Source organism: Eulemur rufifrons, chromosome 7 (assembly GCF_041146395.1).
Source record: "Eulemur rufifrons isolate Redbay chromosome 7, OSU_ERuf_1, whole genome shotgun sequence".
Lineage (NCBI taxonomy): Eukaryota > Metazoa > Chordata > Mammalia > Primates > Lemuridae > Eulemur > Eulemur rufifrons.
This window is the reverse complement of record NC_090989.1, coordinates 273,119,606-273,137,614: the sequence shown is the minus strand read 5'-3', so window position 1 is coordinate 273,137,614 and position 18,009 is coordinate 273,119,606. Positions and strand designations below refer to the sequence as shown.

Genomic DNA, 18,009 nt, shown 5'->3' with positions numbered 1-18,009 from the left:
CAAGTCATAAGACATTAAGTGCTTTTTTTTAATATGCAAAATGTTTGGACAATTGATGAATTTAATTATCCTTCTTTGCCTAGAGCTATTGCTGCTTTACATATTCAAATATGCAGCTGGAGAGGGTGCTCCAAAGCTCTCCCTGGCATCCTAGGGTAACTTTTCCAGCAGCCTTTGGCTCGCTTGTAGCCAGCCCCTGGGTTTAGACGGGCGGGGATCTGGCCATGGTACTGAGGATGATCAATTACGGTAGGGACATCTTGGCTTGGGGGGCATCTATGCCTTCTGTAAGTTTCAAAAAGCTCAGGAGCATCAGCTTTTGGGAATCAGGAAATTAAGGTCCAAGTTCCTTTCTCTGTCAATAGCTTGCTGTGTGACTATGGGAAAATAAGTTCATGTCTCTGAGCCTCAATTTCCATAATGAACTTGTTTCAAGATGCTGTTGTGAGAGAACATCAAGGGATGAAGAATGTGGTATAGGTTTCGTAAATAGTTGTATCAAGTAGGGATTTTATTTTATCTCTGTGTTACCAACCTTATGGTTCTTGGTCCCTGAGTCAATAGAAATTGGCACGAGACCGAAAAAGGAATTTATACAGGCAAGGCTTTATTTGGGTGGGGGGAAGCGCTTTGCTCAAACAAAAGGAAGATGATGCTGGTTAAGGAGCAACCAGACTGGCTCTCTGAACAAAGAGCTGGAGAACTTTTAAAGGATAGAAAGAGAAAGTTTGTCACTAGCATTGAAATCACAGCATGCAGAGGTGGAATTTTGTTGGCAGCTGCCCATCCAGTGATCATGCTTCTTCACACATTGCATGCCTCGTTAGCATGTTAAATCTCCACCCTTGGGCATGATTTTTAGCATTAAAATGAGGCAAAAGGTCTATGAGTGGTCAACTTCATGCTTCATCTTGGCAGTAACCAGTTCGTGATGGCTTTGACTGGCACGGGCGGACCCTGCTCCACTGGTTGCCTCGTCCTGTTAAAAAAAGCAGAACTACCTGCTGTTGAAACTGGGTGTTAATCATCTTCCGAGCTTTTGTCCAGTACTGAAAGCAGACTTGAGCTTTGGCTCAAGGCTCAGGCAGGCAGCCAAAGTCCACCTCCTGTACTATCTCATCTGCAGGCCTTAAAATGTGAGAAGTTACTGCACATATGGTATGTACAGGTTTCTATCCTGCTTTTGCAGGGCATAGGTCTTGTAAAACACCTTTCCCCACCCCCTGGTTCGGAATGACTCAACTGCGTGTCTCTAGAATTTTACTGTTATTTTTCTTGTATCAACTAAGTATTTAAGATGTTTTACTTTGTTTTATAATTATTTATGGGCATTTTAAGCAGATTCCTGAGGGCAGGGATTCCAGCGCTATGACTTAGTGGTTAAGAGCATGGGCTTTAGAATGAAATCTGGGTTCAAATTCACCTCCACCACCACTTAGCTGCTTGTATGGTGTCAGGGAGGAAAAACTTTCTCTGTAGCCTCCCAGGTTCAGCAGTAGCTGGGGGGCTATGAATTAAAAGAGCAAAAGACAGATTAACTGGAGAACAGGCAAACAATTTTTATTAATAGTCGTGTGCACAGGTGTTCACAGAAAAGAGGTGAAACTCAAAGAAGTGGTTAGGCTTGAGGGCTTTTATACCATTTCAACAAAAGAAAGGGGGCTTGTGCTTGAAGGGATGGCAAATCACTGGGAGGTGACTGGTGAATGTGTTGGGGAAACTAATGGAAGACAGGGAGGGAGGACACCTGCGCAAAGGAATTTATGCTTCAAGGCAGAAAAGGAGAAGGCCGAGAATTCTTCCCACATCTGTTGATTCTCAGATGCCTTCAGCTCCAAATAATCCTTATGCCAAACTGGCATATGTAGGGATGGCATATTCTGATCCTCTTTTACGGCCAGGCAACTCTTCCTCTCTCAATCTCAGTTTTGCCATCTATAAAATTGGAGCATTATCGGTTCTTATTTAATGAGGTTATTGTGAGGACAGAATTTGAAGTATTTAACATAGTGCCTGGCACATAGAAAGAGCTCAGTATATGGTAGCTAGTTATTCATGGGACATCAGAGCTGAAGAGGCCTCGATGCTGTAGTCTAATGCACTCAGTATACGGATAAGAAAATAGGCCGAGAAAGTTGAATTGGCAGGTCTAAGGTCGTAGCGTGTTCATGTGTGTTACCTTGTCTAGTTCAATAATCTACATTCTATTCCCTTTGTATTGGGGTATTTCTCATTCCTCTTCTCATCTTGAGAAAAAGTCAGGAATTGGAGTTAATTTGATAATCTGGCATTGAGCACCTACTGTGTGCACTGTCTTGGGCTACATGTTGGGCCCACAAGGCATCACTGGCTTGATACACCAGCATGCTATGGAGAAGACAGTGGATGCTGCTTGAGAATTGGTCCCTAGCAGAGACTGCTGATGTTGAGGGTTTGTTGGGAGGAGTTTTTGAGAGCAAGGGGGCAGACCGGTATGCCAGAAATACTGCTGACATTGGGACCAGACACACCTGTGTTCGAACCTTGGCACAGTTAGAAGGGCAGCTTGGCCAAATCCAGGACAATGTGTGTAACAAAATAAATAATGATAGTAATGGGTTATAACACATAAAATAAAACAAATATCCATGAGTCCATACTGCTATAAATAAGTCATTGAATAAACGAACAAATGGGGGAAAGGGAAAGCTCTTTCTTACATTAGAATTCCAATTAATAACTATAGAAGAAGTGATGAAAATAGAAAATCACCAATTGGAAAATACCACTGTAATAATTGTTTTGTGTAAGAATCATCAATAGATGCTAAAATTAGTGGGTGAAAGTATGGAAAACAGGATACATAGCCACAAACATCTCCCCACAAGATCCTTATTAATTACAAAAGGAAAAATAGTCATTTTCCTGTAGAGAAACTTGGCAGATACCACTGCAGTCAAGAAATCAGAGTTCCCATCACCCATTAGTGAGACACGTTGACCCTGCATGTCCCCTGATAGGCACCCTGGGAAGGGCACAGCGTCACTTTTGTGGTATTTTTGTCCAATGTGTGTAACCGAATTTAATCATGAGAAAACACCACACAGACCTAAATTGAGAAACATTCTATCAAATAATAGGAAGAATTTCTAAAAGTGTCAATGTCATGAAAGATAAAGGCAGAATACCTGTCAGAGATTGGAGGAGAGTAAGGAGATGTAACAAGTAAATGCAATGTGGAAATACTGGACTGGATCCCAGACCAGCAAAAGGGAATTAATGAGAAAACTGATTAAATTTAAATAAGGTCTGCCATAAATAGTATTGTATCAGTGTAACTTCTTATTGTTGACAATTGTGCAATGGTTATGTAAGATGTTTATATGTTAGGAAAATGAGTGAAGGTTATATGAGAAATTCTTTGCAATATTTTTGCAACTTTTTTCTAAGTTTGAAATTATTTCTAAATAAAAAGCTAAGAAAGATGGAAAGAAAGAAATTTGGCCTTTGGCAAATCTCTTTCCTTCTCTGAGCCTTAGTTTCCTCTTCTGTGGAGCAGCACAGTCATCCCAATTCTCTTCACAGTGTTGTGAGGATGAAATGGAATAGTGCACAGCAGCAATGTGTATGTACTGATCCTATAAAAAGTTATTCTTGCTGTTTGTAATGGCAATTCAAGTGTCTTGAGCTGCTAAAACTTCAGGAGGGTTCCACCCAAATGAAAGACATCTGTCTGCAAGCTACTTCCTCCCAAACATTTGATATGACCTTGTCCAAGGAAATAATAATGCCAGCTTTGTGGTTGTGTGGCTGTTGCCAAGGAGATGGCTCCAGATAGCTCAAACAGCTGGTGACAGTGACGTCATCTCCAGGCTTGGCAGAAAGAAAGGCCATGGTGAGACAGAGACAGGGCAAAGGCCTCCGTCCCTGACCATGAAACCACCACAGTAGCAGGAAAAACAATTTCCCAGATAGCCTTTCATTTGAGCAATTGATTCTATTTTCTGTTTCCGGGTTCACTAAAGGGTTTAGCACATAATGCAGGAACATGGTCACGCTGAATAAGGCAATGGATTAACCATAATGAGAACTCCTCACAGGTTTTCTTCTTTACGGTGTCCAAAATGTCTAATTAGATAATGCAAACATGTGATCTCAGCACTGTACACACCATTTTGCACATGAAAAAAATAAAGATACAGCAAGGGAAAGGAACCCCAGGTCACAGGATAAACTGGAGGAGTTTCCAGAGTCAGAATCTAGGTGTCCAGACTTCCAGCCTCGTGATCATACTGCCTACACTAAGATTCACCCCTCGGCCACCTTGCAGCAGTTGCTGAAGAAGTAGAGTCTGGTGAACATATCACTTAAATACTGTTGTCTGGATGTAGCCCTCACTTCTCAATCCTAAATTCTAAAATGGAGAAAAACAAACAAATGGGGGTGACAGGCTGCCTGAAACAATGAGGGCACTGGGGTCCAGAGGGACCTGGGCTCATTTCCCAGTTCTGGCACTGTCAGTGGAAACTTGAGTAAGCAGTTCTAACCTTTTGCAGCCTCAGTATTCTCAACTGTAAGTAAAATGGGTATAATAGTAGCCCCTTTTCCAGAAGGTTGTTGTGAGGGTTAACTGAGGTGGTGCATTTGATGTGCCTGGCACAAGTGACACATAGACACGTTCAAAATAAGTAGGTCCTCTTTCTTATTTTCTTTCTCAAGAGTTTTCATTGGCTGGATGGAAAGTTACTCCCTTCATTTGGGAAGTGATGATTTGTAACTGAGCCTCCCTCTCCAGAAGAGAGTTAGTTGTATTAATGTTAGTAGCTTTGAAATAAACACAGAGAAATCACCTCCAGAGCTGTAAAGTTCTTAAAGGTCCTGAGAGGTCCAATCCTCTCATTTAACAGACGTATAAACTGAGGTGTAGAGAGCAGAAGTGGTGTGCCAAAGATCACAGAGTCACTGGCAGAGCCAAGGTGGGAATCTTGCCACCCCAGCCTCCCTGCTTTTGGATACACTCATCTCGTGGGTTGAACTTAGCACTGGCAAGGAGTATTGGTCCCAGTGCTTTAAGGACTGCCAAGCCCTCTCTTTCAGGCTGTTATCCCATTGCTGATTTTAGGGGTGCTTGAAGATCTGGGGAAGGAAGAGGGACAGGTGCAGAATCATGGGCTTTGTAAACCTCACTAAAGCAGAGAGAGAGAGTGAATACGGGATGTATGGAATTACTATTGATTGAGCTCCTATATCTCAAGTTATCCTCCCCAAAACCTTGCAGGATAGATATTAGCTCCATTTTCCAGATTGATTGACTGACTGAGTCACTCATTCATTGAACATATATTTTCAAATACCTGCCAGGTGGCAGGCACAGTGCTAGGTGTTGAGGATATAGCAGTTAACAATTCAGAACAGAGTGCCCACCTTCATGCAGCTTCCAGTCCAGTGCAAGAGGAAGACATTAAAAAGACCAGATATATACAATTGCAAAATGTGGTAACTGCTACAAACAAGTAATACAGGTTGCTAAGAATGCAAGAAGTGATTTGATTTAGATTAGAGGATTAGCGAAGGCCTCTTTTGGAAAGTAATTGATTAATTACTTAATTGAAGAATGAGGAAACTGAGGCTGAGATGGGATTTGTTCATGATTATTGGGAAAGTCACCATCTACCCATCCACTCACCTTATTTTATTCAGGGCTCTCCCAACAGCCTGCAGAGGAGGGAGCAACACTGAGAAGGGGAGGGGAAGGTTGATTTCACTGCTTAAGCTCTGCCAAAATTATGTAGGTGTTTAGTGACTGCTATGTGCTTTAAGAAAGGCAGCCAGGGTTTTGGAGAGAGCGGTCATCCTGTTGGCAGGAGCCGCGGATCTGGCTCCAGTTGACGAACTCATTGTTAATACTCACAGTATTACTTTGAGAGAGTCATTTCCCCTCTCTGGGCCTCCGTCAACTGATCGCGGGTGTGTTTGAGCCCTAACGATAATAAAGGTGAGAGATCGGAGTGGGAGTGTAGCTAGCTGACCTGTTGGCTCATAGGGATGAGTTATTTGCTTCAAACTAAGTCTGCAAATTACTGCTTAAGATTCTGCATGTGAGATTTTTCTAAAGCACTCGATTATCTGAGTTTCAGCTCAAAGCAGAGGAGGCTTTTTGGATGCACAGACCCCAATCCAAGGTTTTGGGGTCATTACTCTAAAAAACCAAACACTGCGTTAGGAACTCTGAAGGTCCGGGAGCATATTCCCATCTCCCGCTTAAATTAACGGACCACGGCCGGCTTTCGCCCACAACAAAGATGGCGCTCGCCCCAGCCTTGGCTTGAGTGCCCTCACGAAACATGGCAGCCAGCCTTTCTTTCCTTAGTCTTGCTGGCCCAAGCATAGATGCAATGCCCTTAGTTAAGATGGCGCCTGCCTCCGCTTCCCTGCCAGGCCTCTGGCCCCGGCAGGTCGGCTTCACCGCGCGCGCCACGGCGGCCCCGCCTCGTTTCCGTAGGAAGAAGCGCCGGGAAAGATGGCGGCGGCTGCGGTTTGAATTCCAGCGGCGCCGCCGGAGTCCGAACAAGAGCTGGGTTAGAGGGGGCGGGGACCTGGGAGCCGGACGGGTCGCTCCACCGGGGGTTACCCGTGGCGCCGCCGTCACCACAGACACCAAAGCTAACACCGCCTCTGTGTCCATGATGGACTCGGTTTTGGAAGAGGACGTCACCCTCCCTGGGACGCTCAGCGGCTGCAGGTGCGGCCCGGGCATTTGGGGTTCGCGGTAACCGGGCCCGAGTTCGCTCTAACGCGGCCTTGGGCCTTGCTCTTGAGGTTGCTTGAGGGTGACTGGCCAGGGACACTATGTGTGGTGGGTTACTTCAGAGAGGGCCTCTGGGGGGCCCACCAGCTATACTGAGTGTGGGGGGCTGGGAGTCCCGACCTACATCACACTCGCATCTAGCATTTTGGGGCATACTTTGAAGAGGGTTTGAAGGACAGGTAAGGGGCTTTCTGGAAGAGTGGGAATAGGGGGTGCACTTCAAGTATTCCACTGGTGGGGACTGTTTTGGGGGCAGGGACCTTGAGGGCACTTGATGGTTCATTCTGGTTTGGGGGGGTTGTTTTCATCATGGAGAATGTAGTAGGTATGTCCAGACTTTGCTTTTTGAGTCACATAGTGGCCACACAGGAAGGAGGCATTGGAATGCAGTGTTTAAGAACCTTGGCTGGACCTGGACAGAATTGAATTCAAATCTAGCCCCGTAAATTGACTGTGTTATCTTGATAAAGTGACTTAACCTACTTTCCCATCTGTAAAATGGGCTAGCAGTAATATCCACCTGACAGAGTTGGATGAGGATTAAAAGAGGTGATGCTTGCCCAGCAATTAGTTAGCTTGGCAAGTGTAATGCCTGGCATATAATCAGTGCTTAAAAAATGATCCTGTGTTGCCATTATTATTATTACTACTACTATCATCGATAGTGATACAAGTCAGGGAATAATGGCTGAGAGTGGCCTCCCATTCGACCTGCCCCAAGAGGCAGATGGAGGCCCCATTGCTGGTGGGGCTGGTGGAGCCCTAGACTGCTCCATGACTGGGCCCCTGTGGTTGTCGTGGGCTCCTGGTTGGAGAGTGGGTAGAAGGAGAGAGAGAACTGAATGAGAACTTGCCATGTTTATCCCGCTCTGCAAAGGACAGGCTGCTGCTTTTAGTCAGCATACCCTAATTGAAAGGGTGACCATAGTGTTTATTGTGCCAAGTGGGATGCTTTTAAGAGTGAAATAGGCACAATTAATATTTATGCCTGGGCAGCAGGCATAAACAGATCCTATCTTGGGTAAACTTGGAGTAAAGGTTATTCTGTTTATTGAGAACCTACTATGTATCAGGCACAGACCAAGACCCTTTGCAGTTCTTGCCTAATTGGATCCTGTGATGGTCATCATTCCCCTTTCTATCCATCTTTCTTCCACTGCCCCAGTATATTGGGGTATGGCCTCTCACTTGGATTGTCCTGGCTTCTTCACACCTCTAATAGTTCTTTATACTACAGTTTGAAAACTCTTTTTAAAATGTAAATCTGATCTTCACAGTCTGCTGCTTTTTATACTTTTAATGTTTGCTATTGCCATTCAGATAAAGTCCATTATTCTCTCAGCTCTTCTCACTTCAGTGCTTATTGGCCAAATACTTGGGCTTTGGGGACCCAGACCTACCTGGATTTCAACCACAGCTCTGCCACTTAACAACTCTGTGACTTTGGGTAAGCCATACATCCTCTTTGAGACTCAGTTTCTATCATCTGTAAAATGGGTTGGTATAAAGCCTCAGTTTGGCGTAAGGATTAAAATGAGTCTAAAAGAGTTAAGCCCACTCATTGTCTGACCCAGAGTAGCTACTCAACAGATCAGCAAGTATTTTTCCTTCCCTCCTCTCCCTGCCGTTGCAGGAATTAGGCACTGTATACATTCCTGGTAGCTAATCCCTTACTCACCTGCTTTAGACCCTCCCTGGTTTATCATCCCCAGGATGAAGTTCTTTTATATGGCTTCCAGGGTCCTTCATAACCCGGTCCTGGCTACCTCTCTCATCTCATCCCTTCTTACTCTCCCAACCCTGTCTCCTCCCTAAGCCACGTTAACAAACTCTGTCCTGAATGCTCTTACCTTGTTCTTTCTCACTGCCGGGGCTGTGCACTTTCTGTTCCTGCTGACTGGATTTGCCTTCCCTTGTCTCTTTTGTGTTATTAATGCCTATTATTTTTCAGGTCTCAATTTTGGTGTCCCTGCCAGGAAGCCTTCACTGCCATTTCCCCATCCCCACCTGGGCCCTCTACTTTTCTAGCCACCCCCACTCATCACTGACCCTGTCTCAGTCCTTGACCTTCCTGTATTTTATTAACCAATAAAATTGTCCAGTGGAAATACAATGTAAGCCATGTATGTAATTTAAAATTTTCTAGTAGCCACTTTAAAAAAATTAAAAAGAAACAGGTAAAATTAATAGTGTATTTTATTTAACCTAATATTTCCATATATTATCATTCTAACTTAATCAGTAGAAAAAATTATTGATGTGTATTATACATTCTTTTTTATCTTACTAAGTCTTTGAAATCTGGTATTAATTTATAATTAGAGCACTTCTCAATTAGGACTAACCACATTTCAGGTGCTTAATAAGTGCATGTGGCTGATGCCTCCGGCGTTGGACGTTGCAGGTGTTGACGGTTAACTTACCTGTCCCTCACTGTGACCCACTTGAGAGCAGGGATTGCATTTTGTTCATCTTTTGTAACGCCAGTTCCTAACCTGGTATCTGCCACACAGTAGGGGCTCAGTGAGTATTTGTTAAATCACTGAATGAACAATGATCCTTTGAGGTGATGATATTGTCTCCTTTTTTACAGGGGACTCTGAAGCTCAGAGTGGTGAAGCAAATGGTCTGGGATCCCACAAACAACGCGACTGAGTCGGGATTTAAATCCAGGCTCTCTGACTCCAAAGCCTGGCTGTTCTCTGAATCAATTCTGACCGAGGGGATTCTGGAAAGATTTTACAGAGCTCCTGGCACTTGAACTGGCCCTTAAGGAGTGGCAGAAATATCCCGAGAGAGACAGGTTCTCCATTAGGTGGTCACAATGGAAGAGAAAGATCCCTAGAGTAATATCACCCCTTTTTATTCTAGTATATTAGTAGTACCTTCTGAGCATACTTCTGCTTGATATAATAATTTCCAAGCTCCAGTTTTAAAGACTAACCTGGAGTCCAGTTTGTCCTTAGACTTGTTGAAGGTAGTGTATTTCATGCCCTCCAAACCTGATTGATCACCTGCAGGCACCCCACGCAGCTCCAGCCCTGAGGAATTGAGGCTCAGATTCTGACCCCAGGGCCTTTGCCCAAATGAAGGCCCTTTATTAAGTCCTGCCTAGTGGTATGAAAAAACCTGGGCTTTGTAGTCAGGATGAGTGGATATAAATCCTGGTTCAGCCAGTTATGAGATGTGTTGCTTTGAGTGATTCATTTAACCCTTCTGAGCTTCACTTTCTCTTCAATGATAATATCTATTTTATTGGGTGGCTGTGTGGATGAAGTGAGATTGTGCAAATTAAGTGCCTGGCACCTGGGGAGTGCATTAAATGTTGGCAGGGTTTGTTATACTGTTGTTATACCACCATGCTTCCTGCCCTGGACAGAGCCCTCTGCGCCTACAATGCTGGGTCCAGCCCTTTGCTTTATGCCTAGGAGTCTGCCTCTCCCCGACCGTGAGCTTCCTGAGGCCTGGCCCAGGCTTGTTCGTCCATGATTTCCTCCAGCACGAGGCCATTAAGTGCTTGCTGTCTAGTTAGGAGCAGACCAAAAAGAAACGTTTTCCTATAAACACCGTTTGCACTGTCTTGGGCAAAGAGTACCTTCATGGACTTTTTGTAGAAGGCTGGGAAAGAGGATGGTGGAATGAAATTTGTGGTGAAGGCTTGCTGGTAGGAGGGCTGACCTCGATGGGTACCCTGGGGCAGTGAGGTTTGGGGACAGTGTGCCCCATCACCAGTGCAAGCTCAGTGAGGGCAGGGAGCGTGTCTGGTTCGTTCTGCATTGTATCTTTACCATCTAGAACCATGTCTGACACATAGAGGCTTGACAAATCGATTTTGTTCAGTCTCTGTTTGAAAAGATAAATACCATCTAAGTATAGACTTAACATTTAGTAGTCTCATGCTGCTTTGTAATCACTGCGAAAAAGTGCACACACAGGGTGTCAACTGGTACGATCTTTCTGGAACACAATTTGATATTATCTATATTAACATTAACAACGTGCCTGTGTGTGTTTTTTAACAGCTTTACTGATATATAATTTACATGCCATAAAGTTCACCCATTTAAAGTAATGGTTATTAGTGTATTTACAGAGTTATGCAACGATCACATAATCTAATTTTGGAGCGTTTTCAGTATCCAGAGAAGAGACCCTGTGCCCCTGAGCAGTCACTGCCCCCACCACAGCCCCAGGCAACTGCAGTCTACTGTTTGTCTCTGCAGATTGGCGCACTCTGGGCATTTCACGTGAATGGGATCCTACAATGTGTAGTCTTCTGTCCGGTTCATCCACGTTGTGACATGTCTCAGTACTGCGTTCCTTTTTTTAAAAAAAATTATTTTTTTATTTTGGTAAAATATGCATAAAATTTATCATCTTAACCATTTTTAAGTGTACGGTTCAGTCATATTAAATACATTTGTAATGTTGTGCAACTGTCGCACCATTTATCTCCATAACTCTTTTCATCTTGTAAAACAGAAACTCTGCACCATTAAACAGTAACAGCCTATTCCCCCTTCTCCCAAGCCCTGGCAACCGCCATTCGACTTTCTGTCTCTCTGATTTTGGCTACCCTAAGGACCTCATATAAGTGGAATCACAGTATTTGTCTTTTTGTGATTGGCTTATTTCACTTAGTGTAATGTCCTCAAGTTCTTCCATGTTGTAGCATGTGTCAGAATTTCCTTCCTTTTAAAGGCTGAATCACATTTCATGGTATGTGTATACTGCAGTTTGCAGTGGACACTGGGCTGTTTCCATATTTTTAGCAATTGTGAACATGGGTATAGAAATACCTCTTCAAAACCATGCTTTCAATTCTTTTGGGCATATACGCAGAAGTAGAATTGCTGTATCACATGGTAATGGTAATTTTCTTTTTCTTTACTTTTTTTTTTCTTTTGAGACAGTCTTGTTCTTTCACCCTGGCTAGAGTATATTGGCATCATCATAGCTCTCTGCAACCTCCAATTCCTGGGCTCAAGCGATCCTCCTGCCTCAGCCTCCCTAGTAGCGGGGACCATAGGCACGTACCACCATGCCCAGCTAGTTTTTCTATTGTTTGTAGAGATGGGGTCTCAATCTTGCTCAGGCTGGTCTTGAACTCCTGACCTTAAGTGATCCTCCCACCCTGGCCTCCCAGAGTGCTAGGATTACAGGCGTCAGCCACCATGCTGGGCCCTATTTTTCATTTTTTTGAGGAACTGCCATACTGTTTTCCATAGTGGCTGTACCATTTTACATTACTGCCAACATTGTGCAAGGTTCCAGTTTCTCTATGTTCTCACCAACACTTGTTATTATTATTTTTTGATAGTATTCATTCCTGTTTATGGCCAAGTAATATTCCATTATACACATACACCACAGTTTGTTTGTTCATTCATGTTGATGGGCATTTGGGTCATTTCTACTTTTTGTCTATTATGAATAATATTGCTATGAACATTTGTTCATGTGCAGGTTTTTGTGTGGACATGTTTTCATTTCTCTTAGGCATATATTGTTAACATAACTAGAGGTGGAATTGCTGGATCACATATGTTTAACATTTTGAAGAACTGCCCAACTGTTTTCCAAGGTGGCTGCACCATTTTATACTCCCACTAGCAGTGTATGAGCGTTCTAATTTCTCTGTATCCTAACCAATGCTTTTTATTGTCTGTCCTTTTGATTATAGCCATCCTTGGGGGTGTTACGTTGTATCTCATTGTGGTATTGATTATATTTTTCTAATGACTACTGATGTGTTATCTTTTCATGTGCTTTGTAGCCGTTTGTGTATTTTCTTTGGAGTAATATCTGTTCAAATCCTTTGCCCATTTAAAAAACGTGAATCTGTTTTGACCCAGCAGTTCCACTTCTTCTTATCTATCCTAGGGAAACGCTCATGCACTTGCACAGTGGGGCCTGTATGAGAGTATTTATATGACATTGTTTGTAAAAGAAAAACTTGGAAACAAATTGAATTAACCATCAATAGGGGATTGGGTAAATACATATCCTTTCAAAAGTGTCTTTCAGACTGTCTGTGGCTTATGAAAGTCACATTGGTAGCTCATGAAAGTCAATTTAGTAGGTTGCAACCAGGATTTAGAAAACTAGAGCAGAATAGAAAACATTTCAAGGATTAAGGGCAATATATTCTATAGATCATAGTCAATAAAGTTTGAAAAACTGCTATAGAATGCTTTGTAGGAGTTAAAAACATTGAGGCAGTTCTGTTTGTACTGTCAAGAAAACATCATTAGGACATAGTAGAGGAAAATGTTGTGGAATAATATATACAGTTTGATTGCATTTGCTTTATTTTTAGGCCACAAAATTAAAACCATTTCTATGTATGTGAATTCATAGAAAAAGGTCTGGAAGGATACAGGTTTGTTTTTTTTTTTTTTTTACCTTTTAGAGGCAGGGTCTTGCTCTGTTGCCCAGCCTGGAGTGCAGTGGCCCGCCTGATCATAGCTCACTGTGGCCCTGAACTCCTAGGTTGAAGTGGTGCTCCTGCCTCAGCCTCCCAAGTAGCTAGAACTACAGACACATGCCGCCATGCCTAGCTAATTTTTAAAAAATTTTTTGTAGAGATGGGGTCTCGCTGTGTTGCCCAGGCTGGTCTTGAACTCTTGGTCTTGAGCAGGTCTTTTTGACAATGGTGATGACCTCTCATGTGGGGACCAAGATGGGAGTGAGGAGTAGCTGAGGAGAACTTTAGGCTTATCTGTCTTTTTGTATTTATGTATTTCTTCTCTAAGAATAAGTAACATAGAATGAAAAAGGAATTGTTAAAACACAAGCAAAAATGCACTTGTTGATGTAATTGTTTTCTAAATGCGATGTCCAGCCCCATCTATGGCTCCTATGACACTTTATCAATGAAATGCTTAGTCCTTGTTGGGTCTTGTGGTGTAATGGACAATTGTTGCTGGCATATAGGCACAGAAAGAGATCGCTCCTCTTGAGTGACAATTGAGCAAGCTGGAAGAGTGAGGTGGTGAAGCTCAGGGGAGGGGCATTCATTCACTCAACAAATAACAGCAGCTGTGGCGGCTGCGGCTGCGCTGGGCTGTGCTGAGCGCTGGAGACCCCTCTGCCTCTGTTCATTAGGTCCTCACCATCCCCGCCTTGAGGAAGGCGTTCAGGGCGCCAGGGTGTTGTAGAGGTTCAGAGCATGGGGTTTGAAGTCAAGCCAGCTTAGGGTTTCTAGCTTTATTAACTTTTCCTGATCTCTGTTTCCTCATTTTACAAAAGGGCAACGTTTAAAAAGTACCACCAACTACAGAAGGGCTGTGGTGAAGGTTAAATGGGAGGCCGCCTGTCCTGTCCTGAGCGTGGCTTCTGTGCTGCGTGGGTGCCCAGTGCAGAGGAGGTTCCTTAGGATTATCCTTTACTTTGCACGTGAGGAAACTGACACTCCACCACGTGCCACATTCGTATAGGAGCTTTTGGGCAGCCCGGACACAGGTGAGCAAGTGGAAAGGGCACGGGAACCTGGAATTTGGTCTCAGCTTTGCCACTTACCCTTTGTGATTTTGAGCAAGTAAGTTCCTATCCCTTTCAAGGTCTCATTCTTCCCATCTCTACAGTGATAAAATCATATCTGAGCCCTCTTCTTTTGATTATTGTTTTTTATTTCTAGTGGATCTCCATGAGGCCCCAACCTTAGTTACAAGGCTAAGAGTGAATGATCAGAATGGGAAGAGGAGTTGCTTGGGGCTGGAGGTGTGATTGGTACTGACTGGAGGGTGCAGATGACAGAGATTCACAGCATTTTAAACGAGGGTAGGAAAGCAGGAGTGGAAATTTGGCAGGAAGCAGGCAGGAATTTCTGTGTTACATAGTGGTTTTGGTAAGATTTGGGACATCACATGTCATTTTTCAAACTTCAGTACTTTACTGTTGGAAGCTTGTCTAAGTCCAAAATCTTTGGCATCGATTGCTAGGTAGTTTTCAGCCGTGGTTGATCTTGGCATGAGTTATGGATGGGCTATTTCAGCCAGTGGGAGTTAATTTAATGGCTGTGGTGGAGAGAATCCCAGATTGAGAATGGAGGACCAGACTCAGGCTAAGCTTGGCCAATAACCTGGTGTGTGTGTGTGTGTGTGTGTGTGTGACCTTGGGCCTTGGGCCCACATCTGCAAAAGATGGTGGTTGAACTTGATTTTAATATTTAAAATTAAATTTAGAAAATGGACTTTGTGCTTTTAGTGATGCTTATTAGAGGAAATTGGGAATTATAGAACGTTAAAAAGGAGGAAAGCATCTCTCATTTCCCTACAAATGATGATTTTTAATATTTTAATTTATTTTGTCTTTTTATGTGTCTATAGCCTACCTACTTCACAAAAGGATTTGAGGTGACGTTAGTGTATACATACTGTATGCATTCTTTTCATAATTGAGGACATACTTTGTTTAATAAGTTTTTTCAGTTATTTTTGTAACAGACATATTTTATATGATCATTTTCCTGATGTTGGAATTTTATGATATTTCCAATGTTTTGCTTGTTCTTGATCTCGAAGGTCCATTCCAACTCCAAAGTTTGGTGATTAGGCAAAATTGTCCCAGGAGCAGAATGAATTTGGATTTAGAGGCATGGAAAGAGCAAACTGCCAAAAAGTCAAGCTGAGCTTCTGTCAACTCTAGTTTGCAACATGGACAGAGAAGCATGAATGGGGCTTAGGCATAAAAGGCCTGGACTCTGGACCTGGTTCTCCACTTACCTGCCATGTGACCCTGGCTAGGACGCTGAAATTGGGCCTCAGAGCCTTCCTTTGAAAAATATGTGGACCTTCAGGGAATTGGGCAGTTCGAATGATGGTAAATCTTTTATAAATTATAAAGCAGTATTTATTTCAAGGTGGTGATGATATTTTGCTCCCATTTATGGAGTACACACTATATGCCAGGTACCTTGCCGTATCTTGCTTAATTGCCAATTACTCTATGAAATAGCTGCTATTCTCGTTTTACAGTCGAAGGAAGTGAGGGTTGGAGAGGTACGTGGCAGAGCTTAGAATAGAATCCAGGGTAGTGTCTTTTGTGTCAAACCATACCTCCAATTATGGTTTAGTTTTCTGTCAGTGTCTCCAGATTCTTACTGAACTATTTATATAATTCAACCAGTACAGCTTCTTGGATTAGTGAATTTTGCATTTTTGTTTGACATTCTTAAAGCATCTGAATTGGTACTTGAATCCCAGAAGTTGTGATAGGCATATTAGTGGTAATAGTAATCATGATAATAATGATAAAACAGTACTAGGTACCATTTGTTGAGCACTTACTATGTGCTAAGTGTTTCTATACGTGAACTAATTTAATTTTTATGGGTAGAGTGGTATCTCCATGTAACAGATTAAGAAAATGAGACTCAGAAACAGAAGCAGCTTGTACTTGCACAGGGCCTGTGTACCTGGCACATATTTGGCACCAGACATTTGATGTATGAACAAATAAATGAATGACCTTGCTGAAGGTCAGTCAGCCAGCAAGTGTTCAAGCTGGCACTCATTTCTAAAGCCAGAGCTCAGCCCCACAGCCTCAGTTCTTAACCTCTACATTTCATGCCTCTGAGGTAGCTCAGCTTTGTGTCGTCCCTCCTGGCTATGGGCTGATGATCATCGTGTGCAGTCCTGGCACTCTCAGCAGTCTCTGTTCAAATACTAGCTCATCTCTTGTCCTATGTGTTCTCTCCTAGTGACCTTGTTCCCAATGTACCAGATGACCTGGATGGCGTCAACCCCAATGCTGGTTTGAGAAACAGTGGTGAGTACACAAAGCCGGGTGTTCTCTTGAGTAAGAACAAGGGACGTAGACACTAGATGGTGAGCTCCATAAGGCTGGAGACTGGGCTTTCATATCTCTGGGGCCCAGAGCCTGCCCTAGCCTGACACATAGTAGGTGCTCAGTATTTTTTGTACGTATTGATTTGTTCTCCATCTCCTGTCATAAACACTAGAGGAATTGATGTCCTGTAGGCCATACGTCATGAGTTTTATTTCTTGCTACCAAGCCGATAGGGATTCAGATAGTGTTTGCTGAACTGAAGGACTGCGTGGAGGCTGGACATTGAATTGGTGACTGGACCAGGCACGGGGGTTCTGTTGATCTGCACGGCCGAGTGGCTGCAGGCCCAGGAGAGCTGCCGTCTGGACTGGGTGTGCCAAGGCCTTGCTGGCAGGCTGCTGGGTCCTGTTTGCCAGCTGAGGCCCAGCATTCCTACACGGGCCTGCCCTTTGGAGACAAATAGCTGGTTAGACCACAGGGGACGGCGCCGAATAAGTAAGCAGCATATTGTGTTTAAACTGGATTATGAGGAGACTTTGCAGTTTGGGTCTTGCTAAACATTCTTCATAATTTACATTTCTGAGAAAAATGAATGCTATCATAAGTATCTCTGTGGGTAGTGCTAATAATTTGCCTTGTTGAAATATCTTAGAGATATTTTGACTTCTCTGAAGTGATGAGATACATGCAAAAGGAAGTCGTTTTTGCAGCAGGCAGGCTAAGTGTTTCAAGGCTTATTTCTCGAGAATACCTTAACTTACAGGCCACCCTCAGTTTTCCTTAGGCACCTGTTAACTTTTTCTTTAAATAAAAAATGCAACAAGCCTGATTTCTACTCTCCTGCCTATAGGCAGTTAGAAGCAGAAAATTGATAGGCCTGCTCCTTAATTCAGCCAGCAGTGTTCATCTGCCTCATGCCAGACTCTGGGCTAGACGCGGGGATTCAATCTCAAACGTGTTACCATCAAGGTGAGAGGACAGACAATTAAACAAAAAATTCTGATGAATCATATATATAGTCAGTGTCTGGAGTGAAAACTTACAAGGTGCTGTGAGAGGGGATTAGCGGGAGATCTACCCTGGTGTGCAGGTGGGCCAGGCGAGAGTTTCCCCAGAAACTGCTACTGGAGCAGAGACTTGAAGAGTGAGTAGGACCTAGGCAGGGAAGGGGGCGGGGATGAGCATCCCAGACACAGACAGCGGAGCATGGCCTGTTTGAGGGACAGGAAAACAAGCCTGTGTGCCCTTAGTTTGCACACAGGGCTCCTCGTAGTCTGCCCCACCCACTCTCGTGGCCTCTTTTCTGCCCAGTTGTTTCTGAACACCAGGCCCACGCCGGCCTTTGCCTGGGCTGTTTCTCCCTCCTTTTGTCCCTCTCACCAGCTGGTGGCTGCCTCAGCTCAAAGCTCACCCTCCTTTTTTGGCTCCCC

The 18,009-nt window shown here is 43.6% G+C and overlaps 1 protein-coding gene across 3 annotated transcripts in view; it reads left to right on the top strand.

Moving 5' to 3' along the window:
• Positions 1-6,471: 6,471 nt before the first annotated feature.
• The window catches only part of CDK5RAP2 (CDK5 regulatory subunit associated protein 2), a 178,522-nt gene continuing 166,984 nt past the window's right edge, over positions 6,472-18,009 (top strand). The window contains exons 1-2 of one of the 3 annotated variants that reach the window (XM_069476724.1): positions 6,472-6,721; positions 16,491-16,558. In XM_069476724.1, coding sequence (XP_069332825.1) covers positions 6,663-6,721; positions 16,491-16,558 — 127 coding nt within the window. In that variant the 5' untranslated portion in view covers positions 6,472-6,662. Of the gene's footprint in view, positions 6,722-15,558; positions 15,611-16,490; positions 16,559-18,009 lie in introns of those variants that run through there. The other 2 variants (XM_069476722.1, XM_069476723.1) reach the window with 2 other exon arrangements.